We start from the raw sequence: 20,718 nt of genomic DNA, 5'->3' as shown, positions 1-20,718 counted from the left end.
AATATTATGTTAACTTAATTATATTTTTGTTCTATCTTAATTAGAAACACCATATATTTAATTCAAAAAACTTCTATACAAAATAATTGTTTTAGCTTCTTCAAAAAAAATTGTTCTATTTAAATTTATGTGAAAAACACACATATATATATATAATGGTCGTTCAGATACAGTAATAGTAAGATTTATCGATATTGTATATTTTAATCCTTACGATTATACTTTAAATAATATGTTAACATTAAACCGATCCTCTTTATATCATTCGAAATTCAAGAATAATCCACTTTTTTATGATATTTAAAGCATATCAATGATAAAAATGTAAAAATATATAACATCTATGTCACCCCAATTTCAATAAAATTTAAAAAATTAGAAATATAGTTTTTTAACAAATAGTTTTTTTCCCTCCATTTCCTACTCTATAACTCTACCTCTTCACCAAACAAGAGTTTATTTTCATCCCTTCCATTCTTTCCATCGAAAAAAGGGATGAGTTCCTTAATTCCCAGACCCTAAATCCTCTTTCACAGGAGTATTTCAGGAGACCTTAAAATGAGGCAACCTTAAGGGGTGCATCACCATAATGGCATAATCTTTAAGACGTAAGTTCCTCCAAAGACCAAAAATATAAATGATAATTTACTTAAATCAGGACAGTATTTAATCCGCAGCTTCCAAGGCCACTATCATTACGGTTCATTCAAGGGATGCACAAAATCCAAGTTTAGTGATTTCCACAAATTTACCAAACCAGAATGCCATTCAATCACGCTGTTCATTCACATTTCAGATAAAATAGCACACAGCAAGAAAGTTAAGCTTGCATTCAAGCAAATGTGGTCCATTTATTTTCACCAACTGCGGTAAATCAAAATCGCAAATATAATGAAAGAATCACATTTAAAATTTCAATCCACATGATCACAATCAAGTAAATCTTGTATGAAACCAATAACACAATACGACCAAAACTGCGACAAGAATTGCCTCAATGACAACCCTCCAACCTCACGCACCAACCAAAATGGTTAAAAAAACAAAACACAAATACCTACACTTCTTTTCTTCCTCGTTGACTTGATTCCAACTGTAAATAAACAATTATAAATAATATACACATTCTACAAAAAAGGATTCACCTCAATCTCAATGTATCAGCTTTCACACTCCATCCAACCGATACCAGGTTGTGCAGAACATCAGGCAAAAACAAATGATGGGAACCATCTTATGGAAAAGAATGGGTAATAAATATACTTTCACACAGACTGACTGAAGACTGAATATTGAGAAGAGCTTGCCGATGCCATACCACAGACTATGATGACAGAATTGATTGCAATGCCATTTGTTGCTGGGGATGCAACATTGACCAAGTCGAAGCCAATGTTGCTGGTGGTAAAGTCTGCTGAAGGTGTCTCAACAGGTTTACCATTCGGCTTGCAGTTTGTTCTGTGGCCAGATCCTTACCGCATAGAACCTATAATAAAGGTGGCTCTCTCAATGAAGGGTGGAAAAAATTGCAGGCAGGCAGCTTTCACTTACAAATGTACCACATCAAAATTTTGGAATAAATAATTAATTGGCAGATTAAATAAAAAATATTACTGGTAATGATGTAAATAAAATCAGTCATTGATCCAGAGAAATAGCCACTAGCCAGCAAATTAGAACTTGAAACAAAAATGATGCAGCTGTAACTTGGTCAAACACATTAAAGTTTCAACTTCAATTCCATTACTCCGATTAATAATATACAGTACATGCTTCCAAACCCTTTCAATTGACTAGTCAAGTGATGAAGTGTCCAACTGTAACTATGGAGAATTTTAAATTATATAAAGGTTTAAACTTTATATTTTATTCTTAGTTTAAAACTGAGGCTAATATGCAAAAGGGCAAAAAGAATAATACATATAGCTGTACTCTGATCAAAGAGTCAAGCATCCAAGAAAGAAATGAAGAGGGGAGGCGGAGACAGAGAGGAAAGGGACATTAATTTAATTCCAATCAGATTATCACAGTTCCATCTATATGAACAGTTCAATTTTGGAAGAGGATGCTACAGCTTAAGAAGCCACTAAATCACATCATCACCTTATTTAAATCTGCTCAATTCAAACAGCCAGACCTATATTGGGTTTTCCAGATCATGGTCAGTGGTAGGATCAATTGTTCTCAGGTCAGACCATATGTAGGTTTAAGAATATCCATAGCAACTGCTAGAGACTAATTTACAGCTTATCTTGTTATTAGACCAACCAGTATGATCCAGGTTTTAGACTCTGGAATGCTGAAAAGAGAATTGACCACCAGCAACCATTTACTTCTCAACGACATTAGAGTGGTTCAAAAGTTGGGTGCAGGTGGATATCTTCATGCCAAAAATACCTCAACTGCCAGATGAGATATGGCAGATATAGGACATAACCACAATGTTAGTAATGTCAGATCCTGGCATACATTAGATCATATATTTGAGAACACTCTCATAACTCTGATAGAACCATGGATTACACATACAAAGAGGCCCCAGGATGATTAGAAAAACAATATTTGCAATATTTTGAAATTTAGGAATTGTACGGGTCCTAAATCTACTTTTGAATTGACTAACCTCTGCAAATACTGAAACGATCTTAGGTAGATACTGATTGTTGGGGCCCAGAAGCTCACTGTCTGACCTGTAGGTGGAAGCCAAGATGTGGGAACATAACTAAAGAACAAACCGAAAAAACAGATCAGAGGAGACAGCATAGAGAACCTAAGTCCTTACCTCTCCACCATTGAACAAAGCTGTTCATGGACAACTTTTGCTTCAATCAAATCACCTGTTATTGGCAAACAGTTTAACCATGCTGGAACAACCTGCAAAACATGAAGGGAGTTGCAAAACCACTGAAAACTGCTAAAAATACCCGCAAACTCCATATTGAGATCAGAAAAGTTCAAGAAACTACTTCATATTCACCAATGAATTTCTTTCAAGTTTTTAACACTTCATCCACCTTGATTCACTTAAATTCCCATATTTTTTCAACCGTGGCAAAATACAAGGGAAATAGTTTTCCAATTTCCTCAATTTTTACCCAGGACAGATTACTGATCATATGTGTGCACATTCCACATGCAAATTTTCTTTGAAAAAGTCACCAGGAAAAGGTAAATTACAATTAGAAAAGGAGGGGAGGTCAAAACACCTCCGTAACTGTTAAGGAAGACAAAAACACAAATAACACATTCCCAATAAGATGTTTAGATACATCTAATAATGACATCTGATGATAAAATCATATATAAAGTCATGTGAAGTGCATACTGTAAAATTGTTAGCGAGCTCATTCCATCTCCCATTGAACAGAAAAAAAATTCTACCATTGGTTTGGATTTATGGTTGCATTTGCAAATAAGTAAATGAACTACAGCAACGGTTCTAAACACTCTTGTACAAATATTGTCAACTTACATTATCTTGTGGTTGCTGTCCAACTTGTGAAAATAGCATGGTTTATTAGCAATTATTGAAGAAGAAGAAGAAGAAACCCAAGGAAGAAGAAGAAAGGAATCGCCAGAAAGGGAGGAGAAAGGAGGAAAAGGAATAAATATATAAGAACAAGAAGTGGATTAGCAAGAGTGGACTGATTTGATTGGGTAAGAGATAGTGCGTCACATGATGTTTATTAGTTTAATTGGGAAGAATTAATTGTGTTGGGAGAAGCAGACAGAATGTATCACTACTGTTTTCATGAAAATTAAATAAAATGACACTAAATTATTATTGCTATGATTTTTTAAAGGTTAAAAAATTATAGAGAATCATTAATTGATTCATCTGCAAAAAATATTAATTAGCTTAAATTACCAGTCATTTCAAGAAAATTAAAGAACATGGTAAAACTGATTATTATGATTTTAAAAGATTAAAAAATTATGGAGAACAACATCAATTCATTAATCTAAAATTATAAATGAATTAGGACAAATACAATTAATAACTTACGAACTACTATTTTAACTTTAATATGCTAGCCATTCAATTACTAAAACTATCAAAAATCAATTAAAAGAATTACGTAAAACAAAAGATTATAAGCAATAAATGCATAAAAAGTTTAAAAAGATCAACTTATATTTAAAAAATCAAATTGCTTGACATATTTCATTCCAAAAGAGCGAACCACCTAAGCCTACTTCAATACCAATATATAACCATGTGGCACATCGTGTTTGCTTTCCAACCCTGCAGCTTGTTGCATTCCACATTCCAAGTAACTATGAATCTGATTATTAAAACTTGAAGGTAGGCAAGTGCCGAATTACTGAACCAAACTAAAATTCATCATTTTGGTTTGGTTACCTACAATAAGGATTTCGGCCTTCGAATTCAACATGGAACAAAACTAACCAAATGCTCAGCTCAATCAAGGAAGAGCTGAAGGTTCTCATGGAGATGCAACCAGCAGCATCACACTACTCGTGTGGGGGCAGATAGAAAATGAAAGCAATAATTCAGGGGCAATTTTTTTGCCAGTGATGGTGCAAGTGTAACAGTAACCAGCTGCTACTGTCGCATCTTCCTACTTTTGGACATTTATCTACTAAATGCGCTTGCACATCCTCTTTAACAGTAATATAATTGACTATATAGACAGATTCAACATAAACATTAAGTACCTGAGTTGAATCAATACTTTCACGATGGAACTGGCAAATTTTTCCCAATGCAGAAACAGCATTATCATATGCCATGACATTTTCAGGTTGCTTCGCATTAGGATGCCCTATCACAACATTTAGTCTGGATAGAGCCTCTGACCAAAGCCAGAAACAAATGTTAGTTCACATAAAAAATCAAAAAGAAGTTCACTCATAAAAACTAGATTTACCTCCGACAAGAGGTTTAAATACAGATCGACCAAACTCTGCACAAACTCCAAGTCCATATACGGCTGCCTGAGAAATAATAATAGAATCTGATGAGAATATCATCAACCTGAGATGTATAAAATTGCCAAAGCTAAGTGAGTGCAGACCTGTCTAACATCAGGATTATCATCATTGCAAGCCTCTAATAGGAATGGAAGATATGTATCATAGTATCTGTACCGACCACATGGAAACAATTAGCATCAATCAAGTGTTACTACTAACTAGTTACTCCATGCACATTATGCATCTAAAATATGCATCTAAAAGAGCTTACTTAAGCGCTGTCTCACGACATTGCTCTGCCACATCATCAAAAATGCAAATTGCAATCCTCCTCTCCTCAGGAGTCTTATCCTTGCCCTACAAAATGGAATTTATCAGGTATGGTAACTCAAAAGTGTAAGAGTTAAAAAACATATATATAAGAAATAACAAAACATTCAGCACAATATAGGTCAATGATGGTTTGAATTTCCAACCTGTTTTGAAAATTTTCCAAAGTAAATCATGCAACAGGAGGAAATTTTTTGTTTTCTAGCATGGAAAAGGAATAAACCACCATGAGACCCCTGAGAATAGAGTATTTATTTGTCTATTAATCCCCTCAACTTCTATTACCCACATGAAGCCGTTTGAATTTGTATTAAAATTTACATGGATGACTTTTTCAAAAGCTGTTAAGCATTCATACGAGACCAACTCAGTGCAGAAAAAATCTTGAGTAGACAGTAAGAACAATCATAAGGGCCATGACTTTGCTTATTTGTCTATTCAGACACAGAACTATGGGATTTTGTCTATTAAGTTCCTCAGTCGGACCAAATAGAAGCTTAGGGCTCAATATACAAAAACATGAAAACTTCAAGGGAATTGGATGCTTTTTATTTTTCCCTTAGGAGATCTGCAACAGTAATCTTTCACACTAGAAATCCTTAAGATGACCCAGAACTTGAAGAAAAACAAAAATAACAAAACCAACTGGCTTGACTACATGGCCGCTACAGTTGTTTGTTACGTTGATAGCGAAGGGATAAACTTTACTGTTGAAGAATCAAAGCTAGAAAAGCATTCCAAAATAGGGCAGCTCCAGTTACTGAATTCACAAATGCAGGATGTTACAGCACCAAAATTAAAAAGCAGCGTAACCACTAGATGTGAATTGTCATGACAAGTAAAAACTAAAGAATATGGATAAAGTACCCTAGTACTTCTCCTGAACAACTCCCCAACCCACCCCCCACTCCCAAAAAAAATAAATGATAAAATAAAGTGACAGGCACAAGCTAGATCATTCCGTTAATTGTACTGTTGAAAATGTTAACAGACTAAAAACTTATAAGTAATGCCTCATACCAACAGTATCAGAAGGTTATTAATAGTCAACCTTTAGAACAGAAAAAAGCACAGAGACATAAAAGCTGAATGACAAGTGAGAAATCAAAGAAAGGGAATTTGCAAAATTAGTTGCAGAACATACCCACATAGGAGTAAGATATGTTGATAGCTCGTCAAAGAAAGGCAAGAAAGAGACTTTAAATGTTTTTATCAAAGTTCCCAAGATCTCACCCACCTGGAAACAGAAAAGAGTATTCAGGTAAGAAAAATGAAATCCTACAGATTATAATTAGACTAAAATACTTCAAATTGTTCAGGCATATATACTAACTTGATCAAAAACTTCTTCCTCTTGCTCATTTTCCTCTTTAATCAACTCTCCCTCCTCAGCATCAAAGTCTTCAGCTTTGGTTCTCTCTGCTCTCTCTCTTTTCCTACTAGAACTAGCTGTGATCACCTGTTTTATCTCAGCTACAATAGATCGCACCTGACCTTCATCAACAAGTGGTCCAGATATCTGAAAGAGGAAACACAAATATATGCCAAGTGAATTCACAGTACAGGAAGGCCAAAATGTGCATGATCCCTAAACAATATTTCTTTCTTTATATTAGAAAAATAAATTCAAGACCTCAAATATGTTATTATTGCAATACCAATAAATTCATGGGTCCAGTACCTAATGCAGAACATTCCCAAGTATTTCTTATTGCAATAACAACACTAACCCCCAAAATGACATAACAAAACCTCAAAATGCAGTATGGCGAACCTGTAAGCATTCATTTAATGCATCCAACATATTTGCACAAATCTCAGTATCAGGTTCCTGCAAGTGAAATTGCAATTGAACTCCATCATCCATAGTAAACATCATAATAGCAGTAAAATTATGCATTATCCTATTGCTGGATATGCAGAAATTATAACCTTATGTAATGCTTCCACCAAAGCTGGAATAATATAGTCAGACAACTGTTTTACATAGGACTCATTGCGACCTTGAGACAACCCCTTCTCTACAGCTAATTTTGCAGAACGCAGAAGCTCCGGCATGGCTATAGACAGAACCCAATGTTTCAGCAAGGATTTATGAAGCCCAACCAGAGGCATGAAAGGAAGAGAAAAGGAAAACAAAAGTAAAATACTATGTGTACCTGAAACAGCTGCTTTCCTGACCTCTTCATGGAAATAAAATTTCAGAAGAGGAACTAAGGTTGGGGCAACCTGAAAGGCAAATACACCATTACATTGTTGTCATATTGCTGGTAATGCGAAGGAGAAAAGCACACCATGTTTCATTTAAACAAACCTGATCAATCCATGGAAAGAAGCCTTCCTTAAGCTCATCAGCATAACAACATAACATGTTACATGCAGTTGCTTTTTCTTCCAGGACACTAGTTTTTATCCCTATTCTCTTGTCTCCAAGGGTGATAGTCTCCATACTGCAACATGAACACAACTCTTAATGAAATATTAAAAAATTTTCATGCAAGACAACCATGACACCATGTATTCCAGTCACATTCATACTTGTCCTGCGAATGTGTGAGAGAGGGAGAGGAGGTAAAAACCTAAGAGAAGACATTCGCACTACAAAAAATGGCAAATTTTGTGCGATTGAAAAAATCCTACTACTGTTTAAATAAGGGAAAACAGAGAGAGAGAGAGAGAGAGAGAGAGAGAGAGAGAAGATGTACGAATTACACAAGTATATGTGAAAATCAGCAAATCCATACTTTTGAGTAGGGCTGAAAATTCAACTCACACAATTGGTAGTAGACAAGAAAACCGTAGAAGTCACATTTTGAGCACACTAAAACCCATTAAGACACATCCATTTCCCATTAGAAGTCAACCAAGCTCCTGGAGGGAAGGTAAATACCTTTCATCATCTGAGTCATCAATATCATTATCTGAATCAGCAGATGTAATGGTTACATCTGGCTTGAGCTGTGCAGATTGAAGCAGAGGTGGCATAACAACTGTCATATAAGGAAGAAAATCTTGCCCCAAACACTTGCAGAGCCTGGCCCAAGCCTAAAAATTGTAAAGCAACCCTTATAAGATAATCTTGAAAAGAAAGTGAACTGAGTGACAATTTGTCAAATTCCCTTCATATTTTTGTCAGAGATAAAAGCATACTTGTAACATGTAACTTGTTGTTGGGTCATCCGTCTCCATTTGAGATCCTTGCAAAGACATAAGGACTTCCATAACCTTGCAAAAGCAGAAAAGAGCCAAAAATTAAGCGAAAACTAAAAAATATGGTAGTGCCAATTCTTAGGAGAAAAGAAAAAATGATCATCATCTTCTCACTTAGAGAAGATCATCATCATGGAATGTGGCCAATCAGAAACACTCCCACACATAATTGTACCTACCTGCTTAGCATCCTCTCTAAATTTATCCTTCCCAACTGCCATCCCAACCAGGCTAATGCACTCCATGGATTTGGCACGAAGCATACGGTTAGATTTGTCTGTTGCATTCACTAAGATAGCCTTCAAGTATGGCATTACTGCATCATAGTACTTTTGGAAATGCTCCTGCAATACTAGATACTATTAGATCAAGCCTAACACAAGTACACAACACAAAATAACAACAATAATGTCATTGCTATTGTTATCGTTATTGTAGACTTATAACTTACCTGGGATGAGTCAGCAACTGAGGCCAAGGCAGTCAAGGCTCCCTCTTGCACCATTTGTTTTCCATTCTGCAGTACATAGTACATACAATCAATATTAAGAAAAAAGAAAATCTGCTCTCATCAAAGCAAATTCACATAAATGATTAAAAATGTCTTACTAACACTTGTTTTAACATACCTGTAATAGTACAAGTAATTTGCTCACTATGCCATCTAAGTAAGGCGTTAAAATATCTGGAGTACAGTTCTCACTGAAGTTGAGCACTGCTGAAGCAGCATGAGCCTGACATGAAAGAGTGCAACAAACAATACATCACTGCAAAACTAACTTCAGCACAGACCGGCTATCATGAACTGAAGTGTTGTACAAACTGGACACGCATGCATGACATACACAGAGAGATCGTATGGTCATGATAATAGCAAAGGAGAGAATGCATAATAGTTAGTAGAATAAGCAGAATGAACAGTGATCCTTAGAGTATTCACATATGTACCAAACTCCTGCCTGCACATGCAATGATCAAGATATTCACCAACAGGGAAATGAAGGAGAAGACTAAATGGCTTCAATAGAACTAATTAAAATTTCAACAATCTTCTTTTTTCTAATTAAAAGGAGGTGAAATCATGCAGATGCCACTTCAATAATAGCTAATATGAATTTTTTTTGTTCAGACCCCTTGAACTTCACATATGCTAGCAGATTTTTTTTTAACTCAAACCCCTTCAAGGCTTCAACTCCAAATATGTCAAGTGGGGTTTTTTTCCTGACACAATCCCTTTAATGCAGATGCAAGTTCTTATTTATGACTGGTATTGATGCATCTGCATACCGTGCTTATGCATTATGACAATCAAATACATTCACAGTGGAAGGAAAAATTATCAAACAAGATTGATAAGACCCCCAATCTCCATCTTCAAATACTTACTGTACAAAAAAGTCTGATATCCAAGCATTTGCATATGGGGCAGATTAAACTTGGACACACTAAAACATACTGCAACCTAATTTCCACCTTATCTATACCACAAGAAAGTTAATTTACATCCAGCAAGAAGAACAGACTCACAAAAGTAGAACATATGAACAAATGAATACCTTACACACCTAACATACCTTTAAACAAAAAGAAACCAAAAGGCAATTGAAATCTCTATAGAAATATAATGGCAATGGAATACGGAATATGGATAGTGAGTGGGAGACGAGTCAAGATAAAGCCTAGAAAAAGATAATGCTAAGAATTATTTGCATCCCTTCTTATCTTAATGTTACTGGAATCATAAAGATCATGTGAACCAAGGAGACGCAAGCAACAGCATTCAAATTTATAAAAAGGGACTTAAGTCACTTAACCATAAAAACCTATGCATAATTTAAAACAAATTCTTCTCCACACAAAACTTCGAAGGCTAAATACAAAATTAATAATCCAGAATAAACTCTAAGTTATAGCAGTAACTGACCTGCACTCGAGGATTTGGGAAATCATCCATTGCACTTGCAAGTGCTGGCAACACCCTTTGATGATATTGATTTTGCAAATCTGGACCCAAATCAGTGGACAACTGTCCAATTGCATTAATAGCTGCCCATCTCACACGAGGATGAGGATCGTGGAATGAGTTTAGAACCATTGAGACAATTTGTTCCAGATTTTTTATCATTACCTACAGCACAGGATACAAGGTAGAAATGATATTAATCATCATGGAGTACCTAGTTAATAAAATATAATAGAAAAAAAAATTAATTGCATTTAGCAAAACTACAACAATAATAATTTGAACTACTTTTAACCAGAAATTCTATTAATATTATACTTAGAAGCCTTGATATTTCAAAGTTCCATGAAATATAATGAACTTGAAAATTTTTTAACAATTTCGTTAAAGATGTTCATATCAGTAACCAAATTTGCTCCCAAAAGAATATAACTAAGCATTTTACTTCCAATCGCAAAAGAATATCCAGAAATAGCAAATTACACTTAACATAACGAATATGATTAGGAAGCAATTCTCCTATAATTCACATTCCAATTGCATCTTTTGCAATTTAAATCAGGCGAACCACAAACACAAATGAGTATCAATTTCTATACCTTGGAACAACCCTCAGCAATTTGAGCAAGAGCAATGAGGGCAGCATGATGCTTCTGCCATTCCGGAGCAGCCAAATATGCAGGCAACTGCTCAGAAGCCACTGGAACAATAGTATTCCCACCCAATGAAATGGCCAACCTATCCAAACACTCCTGTCCAACGCTATAATTGCTGGTCTCTCCTGCATCTTCGTCCTCGGTCTCGGCACTATGCCATGCTGGATCATCCTCAACATCCAACAACATTCTCATCAATATGGCGAACAACCTGCTTATAAACTGTGGCAACTTTCTCATCATTCCTGGCGCCCTCTCCCTTGCCTCAGCTAAAGTGATAACAAACTCAATAGCCAAGTGGCGAGTCCCTTCTTCTAAACTCTCAGCCTCAGCAATCTGCAACATGGAACCAACCACATCCACCAATTGCCGACGCAGAAACCTTGGCTCTGTACCTGCCAACTCGATAAGAAGCTCCAAAGCCTCCTGCGCCGTGGCCTCATTCCCATTATTCAAAGCTTCAGTCAACGTAGACATCATCGCCGGCAACAAATCCTGAAACCTATCCCGATCCGACGAGCTACTCAAACACTGAATAAAATTGATAACCGCATTCAAGGCCGCAATCTTAACATCAAAATTCGGCGATGATCCCAAACACTGCAAAAATACCGAGTGCAACTCCTTAATAAACGGAACTAACGTCTCGCCAATATACTGAGACAACTGAGCAAAAATAAAGAACGCCGATTCCTGTAGCTTTGGAGAATCAGAAGAAACGCACTGGAACATAAAAGGCAAAAGCTCAGGCCAGCCATTCTCAGGCAAAATACCAGAGGCAAGCTCAGAAACAGTATCGCACAACTTCTTAACAATAGATTTAGTCTGGTCGTGCTGAATACAAGTCAAGAGAATAGATTTGATAGAAGACTGCGTTGCAGGGGAGAGACGAGGCCAGAGATAAGCGTCATCGCGGGTAAGGAGCTTGCGAAGGAGGACGGCGGCCATAGCGCGAGCCTCGGCGTGAGGAGAGAACTGAAGAAGGTGAGCGAGTTTAAGGGAGAGAGAATCGGGATCGGTCTGCTTGCAGAGATTGAAAGCGAGCTCAGCCTGCGATCGTTGCTCGTTGGAGGAAGACATGAGAGAGGAGATTAGGGTTTCGAAAGGGGCAGGGTCCTGGCCGAGTATGGCGGCCAGTTGAGCTTGCTGGAGTTGCTGAGTTGAATCGTCCATGGTATAGAGAATTAGGGTTTGGTGGCTCTTGTGCGATGAGTTCTGTGGAGCGAGGGAATATAAGTCTCTCTCTTTTGGTTTGTTTTGGGTTTGGGCGAGGGAGAGAGAGTGGGAGTGAAAGATGCGGAAAGAGCAAGGAGAAAGGTCAGGAGAGGAGAATTATAAGAAAGGGAGTGCGAGAAATTTGATTAGGGCAAAGTAAGAGAGAGAAGGCATAGAATGGGAGATTAGCTGGAATTTACGCATAAGCATTAATCTGTGTTCACTTTGTTGTTGGTGGTTTTCCTTTTTTTTTATATATATTTAATTTTTGGTATTTCAATAAAAATAATGGTGTGTGATTTTCATTGTTTTTACTAATGAATTTTTGGATTTTATATTGATCGCGTGAAAAACTATAGATCAAAAAAAATTGTGTATTAGGTTTATGATTATGGTTAATTATTCTTATTTTACATTTAAAACTGCACTTTTTAAAAAATAAAATTTGAAGATAGAATTTCTAAATTTTATAATTTATATATAAAATTGTTTAAAATTCTGTCTATAGTCACACAAGGGTTAAGTTATTATTAGACATTTTAAAATAATAATTTTCATAGTTTATTTTGCTGAAACATCAATTATAAAATAAGATTAATGAGTAAATAGAAAATTGCAAAAAGTAGTCTAGTCAAAGCTCATTCTAAGTTTACTTGAAATTATTGTTGTCAATTTAGCCTTGTAGTTAAGAGTTAGACGAATAAGCTCGGGCTTGAAAAGGGCCTAGCAGAGGCGCTGTCCGATTTAATTTTGCTCTTATGTGGTGCTTTGGGCCTCCATGAATATATTTAATAAAAAAATATTTTTTATTTAATTGATATATTAAGCTTGTTATTTTTTTTACATACCTAATATACTAAATTTTATTTTTAATTGATTTTAATAATTTAAAATTTATATATTACGATTTGAACTTAGTATTAAAATTATTTAGTTGTCATGAATAAGTATAAATTTTTAATTAAATTTTGATTATTCAAACTTTTCTATTTATACCTTAAAATATTAGATATACCCATCTCCAATTTGTATTTCTTATCACAGTACTTGGAGATTGACCACTAAAAATGCATAAGATTAAAATATAATCATAAAGTACTTAGCTATATAAAATCATTGTTCATAAACTATATTTAAAAGACAATGAATAGGAAAATGAGGGGGAAAAAAGAGAATTAACATGATGTTATTACATTTTATAAAAATTAAGAGCGACACATAATTTTGAAATGCAAGGAGTACTTTTTTGAGAAGAGATGCAAAGGCATGGTGTATGTATAAATATTTATTGAAAATATTTTATTTTTTAATAGTTAATTTAGTGTGAATAAATAATATTTATAATTTAATAAAAAAAACTTTGCGGAACTATATCAGGCGGGGCTTTGATCCGGCTACTTTCTGCTGCGGTGGAAGTATGTCGCTACAGTAAGCATACAAATGTGAGTGAGTGGCTCATAGATTTGGTTTGGTGGGCCCATTCCATATCCTTGCTGTCTCTTAAGTCTTAGCTCTTAAGATTCACAATCACACTCGCCTTTCAGGGGATGTGCTCTTAAAATTTTATATATATTTAAGATCTAACACCAAAATAAATGATTTATTTGTTTCCTTCCAGATTAGGTTTTTTTCAAAAAAAAAATAGAAAATAATTTTCACTGAATAGCAGTAATATTTTTAAATTTAAACACAATCTTAAATACAATTACAGTTATTGAATTAAAATTTGATAATAATATATCATATAGGCATTATTAAAATATAAATAAAATTTCACAAAATTTATAATTTAATATATATTTTATTAAATTGTCATAAAAAGGAAATGTTTGCTTTGGTCTTTAATTAACACGGAACACCGTGTCTCCCCGCTGGCAGACGACAATGAAGATGACGCTCATGGTGACGATTCAGATTAAGCACAGAGCCATTCAAGTGACAAGCTGGTCATTTGGATAAAGTCACTAGCCCATCAAAAATGGCCACCAAACTTTTTAGGCGCGTGTTCTTCATTCCCTGTTACTGCTCGTGGGCATATATCTGAACAATAATCTTTTATTACAAAAAAAACAAAAGGTGCGAGAAGCCCTTAAAAAATTGAACCATCTCTTCATCGAACATCTTTTCTCCAAAAGCCATAAAAAGATCAAATCTCAATCTCATTCACCAGCGAAACATATATAGATTTGTTTGAATTCATAGTCCAGAGAAAGAAGAAGAAGAATAAGATGAGAAACCCATCACCCTCTGCGTCTGCAGGAGAAGGACCACAACCAGCGAAGACGCCGTGTTGCAGCAAGGTAGGGTTAAAGAGAGGGCCATGGACACCTGAAGAGGATGAGCTTCTTGTCAACTACATCAAAAAAGAAGGGGAAGGTCGCTGGCGTACCTTGCCTAAAAGAGCTGGACTTCTCCGCTGTGGTAAGAGTTGCCGTCTCCGATGGATGAACTACCTGCGTCCCTGTGTAAAACGCGGCCAGATCGCTCCTGATGAAGAAGATCTCATTCTTCGACTGCATCGCCTTCTAGGAAATAGGTATATATATGTGAATGAATGAATAAAAATTATGTTTGGATTACTTTGTCTTTGTATCTGGCTTTGTTTTAGATTTTCTGTGTTGGGCTTTTAGGGTTTGGTTTTTTGCATTTTGTCATTACATCAGCTCAGTCCAGTGAGTTCTAGTGCTGGTTTTCCTTTTCTTCCAGGGTTTAATCTTCGTGATCTCTATCTCACTAGAGAAACCTAGGTCAGGAACGATCTGGGTTTCTTTCCAGTTTAGCTAAAACTAATCTTCTCTAGTAAACAATGTATCTGGGTTTTTCCTATGATATGAAGCTCAAGAACTTAACTACTTAGCATTCTTCTGGATTTGATAATGCATAATTTTCGTTCGAAATGTCTAATATGACTTAGTTTGCACTGATATTTTATGTTTGTATGATCTAGGTGGTCACTGATAGCTGGGAGAATTCCAGGGCGTACAGATAATGAGATCAAGAATTACTGGAACACTCACCTCAGCAAGAAGCTGATAAGCCAAGGAATTGATCCAAGAACCCACAAGCCGCTTAACCTTGAATCTTTTGATCATCAAAAAGCTTCTTCATCTAAAGCCAATCGCAAAACATCAGGCCTTATGAGTAATAATAATAATTCAACTGTTGCAGCTCCTTCTTCTGGTGTGGAAGAAACGAACAGCGGGGGCAGTACACAGATCATCAGCAACAAAGAAAATGTATGCATTGAAAACACTTCCTTGGATCATCATTACCAATTGACGGGGAACAATAATGCTGATCCCAGCCATGGATATTCAAGTTTGCTGAATTGTGGTAATGGTACTTGTGGGATGCATTTGATAAGCAACGCTCAAGGGCTTAGCAACGAAGAAGACGAAGATATCAATTACGGCACCGACGATGTCTTCTCTTCATTTCTCAATTCACTTATCAATGAGGAAGCTTTCACTAGCCAGCAGATGCAGCAAGAAGGCAACCTGATTGTGGCCAGTTCGGATCCTTTGCTTTCAACCAGTACTTCAACTTTTGGCTATGGCCCTAGCTGGGAATCTGTTCTCATGTCCCCCACTAACCAAAATGATCCCAGCAAGAGGGTTAACGATCATCTCCACTAGCAGTACGTCTATATTCCAAATGCAGCACCTGCATTCGCTGAGGCACGAATTAATAGTTAGCAGGAATGCTAGGGGTTTGATCGGTTTATCATTTTATGTACACTATTTAATAAAATATCTATTATTGTTTGGTGTCTGTAACGTAAGCATATGAACTCCATTTTCAGAACAATGTATGATGTGAACTTTGTGTGCGAATGAATGTATGTTGTTATATAGTAACTTGTTATATTATCAACATGCTTGTGCGTGTTTGTATTGAAATCTCAAATTTAATCTTAACATATCGATCAACCATCGTATATATATATATAAATCATGCTCTAACTTATTTCTCACATGAACGAAAGATTCCCTTTGCAATCTGATTTTTTTTTTTCTTTTCTTACTTCAGTTGAAAATTTCAAACTCTAAACCACTCATTATCATGAAGTAGGAATAACAGCATTATAGTAATGAAATCCGTGCAGTCTATAGTAGTAGCTAGTTTAAAGTTCAAGATGCATATATATGGGTTAAGGTTTCATGTCATCTTATTGTCAGAATGGTTTGGTGTATTAGATACATAATTGTATAACATTAAGAAAGATATACAGGTGCACTAATAGCAATGCATGATAATTTGCTCAAACTAATCAATTTTAAGAATATATTTGTGCAGTTTGACATGAAATGACAAATTAATAAAAATCAGACATGTAAATTATAATACACCTTTTTAAGAAAAAAAATAGATAAATGTTACACAGTTTTTTTTTTCAATGTGACATTTATCATACTCTGCTAGTGTCTTACCTGAGATCTTCGTGGTAATGTACAATTTTTCATATACTAGCTAGGGGTATATCGGGCACTCATGCTGCTTGAGTTTTTATCCGATTTGCACTTTAGTGCTTGAATTTTGAAATTCTATGTTTAAACCTATAAATGGAATCATGTCGTACGCATAGAACCTCTTTATTAGGAAAAAAAATTCAGTATAAAATACCATAACTGTTGGAAATAGATATAATATATGTTTAAAATTAAGTTTGATCGTTTACCCTTGCTATTTAATTATATATACGTGTGCACTACAGTTCAAACTTGATTAAGAATGATATATCTACATGTACACTTAAAAAAATTATTCCTTAACTTTAACTAGTTTCTACTGAATTATGATTTAGAAGGAAGGAATTAATGAGCAACTGCCATCTTCAGATTTTCAATAAATCAGGGCTTCGGAGCTTCTGGAAAGAGAGAGAAAGCCAGCTAGGGCCAGAAGCGACGCGACCAAGAAGGAGAAGACGGAGTTTTGAATTTGTTGATTCGTTTGTGTTTGGTATATTGATCAGAAAGGGCTACCGGGAAGGGAAGAGTGAGAGAAAGGGGAAGGGCGCATTTTCCTTCGTTTGTTTTTTCTGGTTTTTCTTTTAATTGTCAGTTTTGATTTCTATTGCTTTGTTTTGAGCATCAATTGAGTTTTGTTTAGCCTTCTCCAACCCAGTGGAAACTGTTTGCATGTTAAGTTTTTAGGTTTTTTGCTCTCCTGTTGATGGTGATGAACTCTCTACCATGGCGAGGAGTTTTGAATATGTGTTATTTTTGTTTTTTCTCTGTTTTCCAGATTTATACTTTGTGTACAGAGATGTGTTTAACGATTTAATTTTCTTATTTGTTTGAATGGATAAATTTTCATTTTTCGTTGGGATAATTTAATAACTTATGAAATTTTGTGATTTTATATGAACGGTGGTGCAGTTTGAAAAACGAATTCTTAAATAATATGATGTTGTAACACGAGTATCGTATTTCTAATTTAACTAAGTTGATATTCATCTGATTGAATCGGTTTAATTTTTTATTTAATTTATTAATTAGTTTAATTAGAATGAGTGGATTTTTTTTAGACTATGATTATTATTTTATTGTAGATTTGTCCTATCAACCATGTAAATACATATTGTTATGTTTAAAAATAAATAAATAAAGAAAAAATTTTCAACAAATGAGCACGAGACACAATCCTGAAAAGCGAAAAAACAAAAATTCAGGAATTGTGTCTGCAAACCACACAAATAGAAACTCCTATGTAAAAGCAACAGAGATATGTTTTACAATGGATTTCCCAATATATAAATATATATCGGAACTCTCCAATCTTGTCAACTTTTCCACGCTGATCCAAGATCTTTGTCAGTTTTCGACTGTTAGTTAACAAGTCGACAGAATTATTCTTCCCTAGCCTACTTAAAAATCTCAACTACAAGCATCATAAATAATTTAAGGTAAAAAAAAGATATTTCATGTTCCGCAAAGGTTAAAGAAATCATCAGTCCAAATTATTAATTAATTTCATCAATTATCTATGGCTTTATCCAACGCAAATATATCTCAAATATAAATACTATCTCACATTAGTCGAAAGCAGCTGCAAAGCATGCGTTCCTGAGTTATATTATATAATATAATATAAAAAAATGAATGACCATAAAAACCATTATTTGTATTTGATAAATTATTTAATATCAACCAAGTCATAATTTAAATGGAAACGTTAGTATTTAATCAATTATTTCATTCATTATATAAAAATAAGTTTTTTTTTAAATTTATAATTTTAAAAATTTTGGTTTTTATGGTCAAATCTTTTAATATCTTCTCAATTTATATTGCTCTTTTAAAAATTAAATAACTTATGTTATAAAATTATTTCTGATTAAATAAATATATATTAATAATCTAATAGATAAAATACTATTTAAACAATATCTATAATTTTTTATAAATGAAAGCACATAAATTTTATTATTATTTTAGGGAGTGAATATTCTCAAATTAAAGGATTGTTTGTGACATATACCTCCTAGCCACCTGGTCCTAGAGTTTTGGTTGATTTTGGGCTATCATGGACCCACTTGAAATTTGAGTGTTTGGATTGGGCTTCTGGTCGGCTAACACAACAAGTCGTACAAATAAGCCCAAAGCTAAATTTTATTAATTATTTATGTCCTATTTATAAAGTATTTTAAGGGTTAATCCTAAATATATATATATATATATATTACAATTTATTAATATAATTTAATTTGATAGTAGTTGTTTGGTATGGTTAATTTTATAAAAAAAATTCAAATAATTTATGGTAAAATAAAAAACATAACTAGAATTGTTCTTCCAAAAAAATATAATTTAATTATAATATTTTATAAATTTTCTAAATATATATTTATTTTATATATTTTATTTTTATTGACTATTCTTTAAAGTTGAACCTGAATAAAATTTTTGAATCCGTGTTGACCTTCTATATAAACAAATTAATTAATCATCCAAAAGTTTTCAGAGTAATTAACGAATGGAAAATCACTTATTATGCTCGAAACCAAAACTGTAGCAGAATGAAATCGAAGACCACGCATATAATCATCGTTCATTATTCATCAACTAACAACCACATGAACAATAAAAAACAGAGTATTTTCCCATAACACGAACGCTCAAACAATAAGAATACACACACGCAACAGTAAATCAAGACTAGCTACAAGATTGACAATATGATGACTTAACCGGCCCGCAACCTCTGTATATCGAAACTTGAACAGAAACAAAAACTGTAGCAGAATGAAATCAAAGGCCACACATATAATCATCATTCATTATTCATCAACTAACAACCACATGAACAGTAAAAAATAAAATAAAGCATTTCCCCATAATGCGAACAGCCAAACAATAAGAATATACAAACGCAACAGTAAATTAAGACTAGCTACAAGATTGACGATATGATAACTTACCCGGCTCGCAATCTTTATATCAAAACTTGAACGATGTTTTTGAAGCTGCACATGTTTGGCGAGAAATGAAGCAGATAGAAAGTAGAAGGAAAAAAAAGTTTAGAATACAAGAAGAGAGTAGTTTTTCTCTGTTTGTATGGGAATATCTATCTGTCAGAAAGATTGCAGAGAAAGTGTTCGTCACATTGTGTGAATGTTTGCATGAAGAGGAGCGAAAGACAAGTATAGGGGTAAGCAAAAGGTTTAACTGAAAAAGGAAGATAAAAGAAATGATTTGACTGGTAGATTTGGGGCCGATCAAGGAAAATAGTGGACCAACCAAACGGTCTAAGTTGAAGGGTTAGATTTTATTAGACTGAACCACCTTTCTTTCCTACACTTCCCCAATGCTCTCCGCTTCCCTGTTCTATATATGTCTGCTGCCCAATCTATCATTCCTGAATTTGTCATTTTCAATTTTAAAATTTTTATTTTTAATTGTTGACTAAGTCTTGTGCAATTTATGGTTTAAGTTGTAGTAGTGGCACAGGGGCAGGTGATTGTGATTTTCTTTCTGCAGGAACTAATGGAGGGTAAAATATAATGTGATTTAGTAAAATCCATAAATCTTATAAATTAGGAAAATCAGTACACCTCTTTTATAAATAATATTAAGTCAAATGTTATTTTATTATTTGCTTATTAAATAAAAAAGACAAATCCTTTATTCTTTTCATAATTATAGCCTATTTTGAATTTTGGACAACAAAATTCATTTTTTTCATTTTTATAATTTTTAATAATTCTTTTGTTTCCACAATGTATATTAAACAAAAAAAAAATCAAATCTTTATATTTTTTCAAGATTATTTTATTATTTTATTTTTTTCATAGCTAATTTTAGAGATTTACAAGACTGTAGTCAAAATTAATTTTGAAAATTAACTAATAGTAAAAAAATAAAAGAAATTGACTTTTCATTCAAAATTAAAAAGTGAGATTATGAT

General features: G+C 34.1%; 2 protein-coding genes and 1 long non-coding RNA gene across 4 annotated transcripts; 1 reads left to right on the top strand and 2 right to left on the bottom strand.

Annotated features, from left to right (window-relative positions):
- Window positions 1-889: 889 nt before the first annotated feature.
- On the bottom strand, window positions 890-12,475 carry LOC110601741 (importin-5). The gene is made up of 20 exons (XM_021739005.2): window positions 11,041-12,475; window positions 10,403-10,606; window positions 9,108-9,212; window positions 8,930-8,995; window positions 8,658-8,822; window positions 8,419-8,493; window positions 8,159-8,313; window positions 7,583-7,718; window positions 7,428-7,497; window positions 7,201-7,328; window positions 7,043-7,099; window positions 6,602-6,787; window positions 6,413-6,505; window positions 5,210-5,295; window positions 5,040-5,106; window positions 4,893-4,959; window positions 4,681-4,817; window positions 2,783-2,874; window positions 2,624-2,690; window positions 890-1,486 (listed from the first exon to the last, which is right to left on the bottom strand). The coding sequence occupies exons 1-20, from the start codon at window positions 12,268-12,270 to the stop codon at window positions 1,325-1,327; spliced, it is 3,348 nt and encodes a 1,115-aa protein (XP_021594697.1). The 5' UTR covers window positions 12,271-12,475; the 3' UTR covers window positions 890-1,324.
- Window positions 12,476-14,093: 1,618 nt separating this feature from the next.
- On the bottom strand, window positions 14,094-15,468 carry LOC122721942. 2 transcript variants are annotated; one of them, XR_006348805.1, is made up of 2 exons: window positions 15,330-15,468; window positions 14,094-14,837 (listed from the first exon to the last, which is right to left on the bottom strand). It is a non-coding gene; the product is annotated as an uncharacterized LOC122721942 (long non-coding RNA). The 2 variants fall into 2 exon arrangements; XR_006348804.1 differs by having other exon boundaries at window positions 14,094-14,834.
- LOC110601742 (transcription repressor MYB5) lies at window positions 14,541-16,169 on the top strand. The gene is made up of 2 exons (XM_021739006.2): window positions 14,541-14,848; window positions 15,260-16,169. The coding sequence occupies exons 1-2, from the start codon at window positions 14,541-14,543 to the stop codon at window positions 15,945-15,947; spliced, it is 996 nt and encodes a 331-aa protein (XP_021594698.1). The 3' UTR covers window positions 15,948-16,169.
- Window positions 16,170-20,718: the final 4,549 nt, after the last annotated feature.

Source organism: Manihot esculenta, chromosome 15 (genome assembly GCF_001659605.2).
Source record: "Manihot esculenta cultivar AM560-2 chromosome 15, M.esculenta_v8, whole genome shotgun sequence".
NCBI lineage: Eukaryota > Viridiplantae > Streptophyta > Magnoliopsida > Malpighiales > Euphorbiaceae > Manihot > Manihot esculenta.
This window is presented reverse-complemented; position numbering and strand designations above follow the sequence as displayed.